The sequence below is a fragment of the Ursus maritimus genome, unplaced genomic scaffold (assembly GCF_017311325.1).
Source record: "Ursus maritimus isolate PB19 unplaced genomic scaffold, ASM1731132v1 scaffold_6, whole genome shotgun sequence".
NCBI classification, from domain to species: domain Eukaryota; kingdom Metazoa; phylum Chordata; class Mammalia; order Carnivora; family Ursidae; genus Ursus; species Ursus maritimus.
This window is the reverse complement of record NW_024426774.1, coordinates 1,461,332-1,466,867: the sequence shown is the minus strand read 5'-3', so window position 1 is coordinate 1,466,867 and position 5,536 is coordinate 1,461,332. Positions and strand designations below refer to the sequence as shown.

Below are 5,536 nucleotides of genomic sequence, written 5' to 3'. Positions count from 1 at the left end.
GGGGGGGGGAATCAGGTAATGGTCTTTTTAGTTTCATGGGTCCAAGGATCTGGAGGAGCTGGACTGGGCTGTACGTAAAGAACTCCATCCGAGGAGCCTGGATTCTTCTTTTATTCTGTGAGTATAAAATCTGTTATTTTGAGGCTCAGACCGTCCCAGATTAGGCCAATGGGAGCCTTTTCAAAGTGGTGCCTGTGCAGGACACTTATTTTTTACCTTTTCAGCATCTTGAAGATGGTAGCCCTCAAATTTCTATGGGACTAGGCTGCCCGGGCACCAGCACAGATGCTGCTTCTAGTGCTGGCGACCCACTGCTGGGGGAGCTGTCAGTCTCTGTTCCTTTAGAGAGTCTCACTGAGCGCTTCCGCTCTGTAATTTCCCTGAGGGATGCCAAGGGAGAGCTCTGTAGTAGTCAAACCTCAAGAACAGACTATCTAAGAACTATCCCTTTCCATCCTCCAACTGGTTCTGTGCCCCCACTGTTTCAGGCTTCATACCTAGCCTACTTGTATCTCAGCTGGGGAATGAATGGAGAAGGCAGAGACCTCCAAACTGAAAATCAGTACGACCGATCTCAACGATCTCAACGCACACAGTTCTCCAGGAACCAGCAGCTCCTGACAGGCGAGTCAGCACAATGGAATCTATTTTACTACTGCTCCGAGTCCCACATCTGAAGACTACACAGTAATTTATAATTTGAGACCTCAAAGGACAAAGGAAAGAAAACGAGGTCAGTTTTAGGGACTAAACTCTCAAGCATTGCCTCTCAATTGGTTAAACATTTCTCTATACAGATGGCTCTTTGTACCGCCTGCCTATTTTGGGGAGTCATATTCCTTTAAGAGCCCTTTGGAAATATACCTTTGTCCAAGGTGTTTGCATTCCCCTCATTCAAATTTTCCTCATTTTTCAATGTGTAGACTAAGTTCCACCTCCAACCAACACTTTCTCCCTTCTCTAAATTCCAGACAGCGTTCAAGCCATTTACCTGGGGAACATTAAACACTCAGCCAGATACACGACTAATCTTTGCGTAGCAATACACTTCGTTAAATACTTCCAGCCACTAACCAATTAAAAAACACGGAGAGAGCTGTTTAAATCACCATTTTACAAGCAGGAAAATAAACACTCATTCAAACATGTAAGAGTACCTACTTCAGTCACCCAATAACTACGCACCGAATGTTTTTGTGAGAGGCACCAAACCACTGCAGATGTAACAGTGAGAGGGACAGAGTCACTGCGCTCAGGGACCTAAGAGCCACACACTGCAGACAGGGTAAGCAAGCACAGCGCACTTCCGGAGCACAAAAGAAGTGCCTAACCTACTCTTGACAGGTCAAGGAAGGCTTCAGACAAGGGACCTATACAACCAGACCTGAAAACCAGGGGAGGTAGCAAGGAAATGTGCAGTTTTTAAAAAAGGGCTTTTTGGGAAGGTGGACTATGAATATGTCCGGGTCCAAAAGAATATGGAAATTTGGAAATCAAGCAACTATAAGCAGTTCAAAAAAGACAAATCCAGGAACCTGATTATATTAAGAAGTTTCAACTCTACTCTGAAAGCCCTAGGGAACCGCGATCGCTTCTTTAAGCCAAATGACATGGTAAGAAATATGCTTTAAAAAGACCACGAGAGCTGCTACGTGAAGAATATCTACAAGTCTGGGGGCAAGACCAGAAGCAGGAAAACACTGCAACAATCTGAAAGATAGATGGTTAGAAGTGCCAAGTACTGGTGATTAATTTTAATTAGATTAGAAGGATAGCAGGGGGTCAGTTTGGAAAAGGGGAAAGGCAAGGATGATGCCTAAGAGACCAGCTCTGGCAATATGGTGGGTGTGGTGCCATTTATAAAGATAAGAGATAGCAAGGCTGCTGCCTGCTTCGGCAAGAAGATAATGAATTCAATTATGGCTAGGAGTTTGAAATCTAAGTAGAGACATCAGTAGACAGTTGGAAAGCTCTGAGCTGGATTTATAGGTCTAGGAGTTGTTATGATACGGTAACTGAAACTGCCAACATAGATAAGAATATCTAAGACTTCAAGGGATGTGTGTATCTTCTAATATTAAACGCAAAATTAAGTGGTTTTTCCACTTAATTGAGAGTTGAGAGTTCAGGGCATTTATCAAATTCTCAAAGATTAAGACTACCAATATAGATGGTACCAATGAAGATTGTATCAGAAGTCCTAGGAGTGGTGAATGACGTCCCACGTGAAGAAGGTGTAGAGAGTAGAAGAAAACCCCAAATAATGCCAACACGTAAGGAATGTGAAGAGAAAGAACAGTTTGCAAAGGAGCACAAGGAGAGACCAGATGAGTACACGGAGCACCAAGGGTATGTATGGCCAAAGAAACCATTCCAAAGAGTTTCCAACAAAATCAAGTGGTCAGTCGCGTGGAAACTAGAGATAAGGGGTGAAACATCTGATGGAACTGACGACGTTGTTGGTGAACTTGGTTAGAAGAGTCTTAGAGCTGTGCTGAGGGCAGAGGTTCCCCCGCCCCAGCCCTCCCCCACAGTGGTAATGACAGTAGACACAGTGAATGCAAACAATTTTTTGAAAAAGTTCGGAGGAAAGAGACACAGATGACAGGGTTTCTAGAATGAAGGGAAGGCTCTTCCAAGATGGGGAAATATTTAGGATGCAGTTTAAGTAGCCAAGAATTTATCATCAGGAGTCAGCCACCGTGATGCTAAATCCAGGCTTTTCCACGTACTATCTAACCACTGGCAAGCCACTTAACATTTCCAAGTCTATTTTGACAAAGGGAGAACAAGAGTAATAATCTCGCAGGACTGTTAGGAGGAATTAAATGAGATTATGCTCATAAATTATTTTTGAGCACTGAGCCACCATGGTGATTGGGCAATTAAACTTCAGCAAATGCTTAGTTATTATGGGAAGAAACCAGCAGAAAAGTTGAAAATACGGGGAGAAATGGAAAATGATGGATGCATCAATGCCTCTGAGAACCGAGGAGAATATATCGCATCTAGTCTAAAGCAAGATTAGAGGAAATTAACCTTACGAACGGAGGGAGCGCGATCTTCCTTAACTTGCTGAATGGGCAGCTGTGGGGTGGGTAATGTAGTGTAGAGTTTTTAATGGCTACAGTCAAGTAAGAGAATGGGAGAGGAGGATGAAGACAAACATAAATAAGTTGCAGAGATACAGCGAGGGTCCAGGAGAGGTAAAACAAACAAAACAAAACGCGAAGTTGGGCAATTTTCTCCAATAGTGCTCCCTCGCCCCAGGTAAAAGCCACTAAGACGGACACATTTGGGAGCAAGTGTTGAAAGAGGAAGGCGAGAGAGTTTTAAGTGAAAGGCCAACCGGCCTGTTCAGAGCACATGATGAGCAGCTGGAGAGCCAGGGACACCGAGGAGCAGCCACGAACCCAGTCCAGGAGGAACTCACGACCCAGAGGACGGTGGGTCGGGGTTCCCAGCGAACGAGAAGAGGCGGCTGGGCCTGAGACCCGCCCCCACCTCACCCCGCGCCGCGGCCCGGGGCGCTACCGGCACAGGCCATCCCCGGGGCTTACCAGCAGGCCCTCCACATTGATGGGGTCGCGGCACCGGCGGCGCACCGTCTCCTCCGCCGGGTCCACCAGCAGGCTGGGCAGTTTCCGCGCCGGCCGCTGCTGACTCATGCTGCCCAGCCGGCCGTCCCTCGCCTCGCACCCCGCGAGCTCTCCCGCCTTCTCCCGCTCCGGCCGGGCGCCGCCCCCAGTGCGCCGTGTCCCGGGGGCCGAGCACGAACCGAGCCCGCAGCCTGCTCGGAGGCACCGCTGCCTAGGCCGGCCCGCGAACGAACGCGCCACTGCCCCACGATCTCGGGAACTACAACGTAGACAGGAGGAAAGCAGGGTGACCCACAGCTCTCAGGACGCCAGGCCCGCCATCTTCCCGCATGCGCAGTGCCCCGCCCCCAGTGCGCATGCCTGCAACTGCTGGAGCGCTCCCACGCACTAACCCTCTCCCGGCGGCCGGAGCCCGTGAAAACCCGGACGCGAAATCCACGGAGAGGATGGCAGAGGAGAGGAAGAGGCGGAGCAGGAATTTCAAAAGAAGGGAACGGGGCCAGCGAAAAGAGGAAGCGTTGGCGGGTAGGCGGGGAAACGCAATTGTCAACACTAATTTTTGAAACTTCTGAGCGCGCGGGTGTTAATTAACCTTGAGCTCCTTCCGTACACCGCAGGCATTTGCTCGGTGTTGATGCTTAGTAAATGTTGGTAATCAAACCGTTGTGCAATTGTTTACTTGTGGGCTTCTTTCTTTGTTTCTTTTTTCTTTCTTTCATCTGATGAATAAATTGTTGATTATCTGTCGTGTCAGATATCATGGTGGGCACAGGAGATATTGGAATTTGGCACAGACTCAATCTCAAATTCCAATAGAGGAAACAGAAAAATAAACAGAACGTTTCAAGCTGGAGCCAGGAAATGTGTTCTCAAATCCTGGCTTCTCTCTCTCCTTACTAAGTTTACTTAATCACTGTGTGCCTCCGTTTCCTCATTTGTTAAATGGGAATAATGACAGTACTTATGTCATAAGGTTGTTGTGAGAGTCAAATTAATTAAATTACTTAGAACAGGGACAAGCACGTTTGAAATAAAAAGGCAATGCAGTGTGGTAAGCTCAGGGTAGAGGGCAGCAACTGAGCGCTATGGTAGTTAGACCAGGGGTTTCTACCCAGCCTGACAGGCTTCCACTGGAAGTTGGCTCCCCACTAGATTATAAACTCCTCCAGTGAGAGGCATTCTCTAATCTTTGTATCTCCAGTATCTAGCAAATAATACGAGCTCAGTAAATGTTTGCTAAATTAATGACTTGAAGTAGAGAATAACATAGGGGCTAAGTCTCTAGAAGATTGGATTTGCAGAATGGAGAACGGCCCAGAGTGGTTACAATATGCCTTCAGAAACAGAGTCCCTGGGAAGGCAAGCTCTGGAGACCAGAAGTGAATGTTTTTAATAAAAAGACATAATCCACTGTTTACTATATGTTTGGCATTCTACTAAATGTTCTGCATAGATTTTTGCATGTAAATCTTATATCAAAACTGAAAGGTGTTTTCCTGCCCAACTTATAGATTAGGAAAATGAAGATTAGCAAGATTGCAAAAATTACCCAGGATCCTGGGTAGAAGGCAGTCAGAGAGACAGGATTTGACTCCACAGCTCATTAGTTAATTTGGTATGCCACTCCTTGAGAAGATTCCTGGAGAGTGATTAGATTTTCTCCAGCCAGAGATGGGGTTGGATGAGCAAAGGTGAGTATGGGTGAGGATGGGGGTGGCAGGCACTCCAGGCTGAAGATAGCAGGAACACAGTTGTGGAGAGCCAGAAAAATGACACAGCCTTCCAGACGCAATACCTGTGACGCGGCTTCAGCCTGGGACTTAATCATTCACACATTTGAGCGTGAGCCTGACATACAGGAAGTACTGAAGGGGAAGCCAATCTGCCAGGTCCTCCAGCCTGGGGAGACACATACCAGGACACGGGAGCACTGCTAG

At 47.2% G+C, this 5,536-nt stretch overlaps 1 protein-coding gene across 3 annotated transcripts in view; it reads right to left on the bottom strand.

Moving 5' to 3' along the window:
* Positions 1 to 4,053, bottom strand: part of E2F6 (E2F transcription factor 6) — a 20,462-nt gene extending 16,409 nt beyond the window's left edge. The window contains exon 1 of one of the 3 annotated variants that reach the window (XR_005832717.1): positions 3,561 to 4,053. Coding sequence is in view for 2 of the 3 variants with exons in the window: in XM_008686260.2 (XP_008684482.2) it covers positions 3,561 to 3,668 (108 nt within the window). In the remaining variant the exon portion in view is untranslated. The remainder of the gene's footprint in view (positions 1 to 3,560) is intronic. The other 2 variants (XM_008686260.2, XM_008685683.2) reach the window with 2 other exon arrangements.
* Positions 4,054 to 5,536: the final 1,483 nt, after the last annotated feature.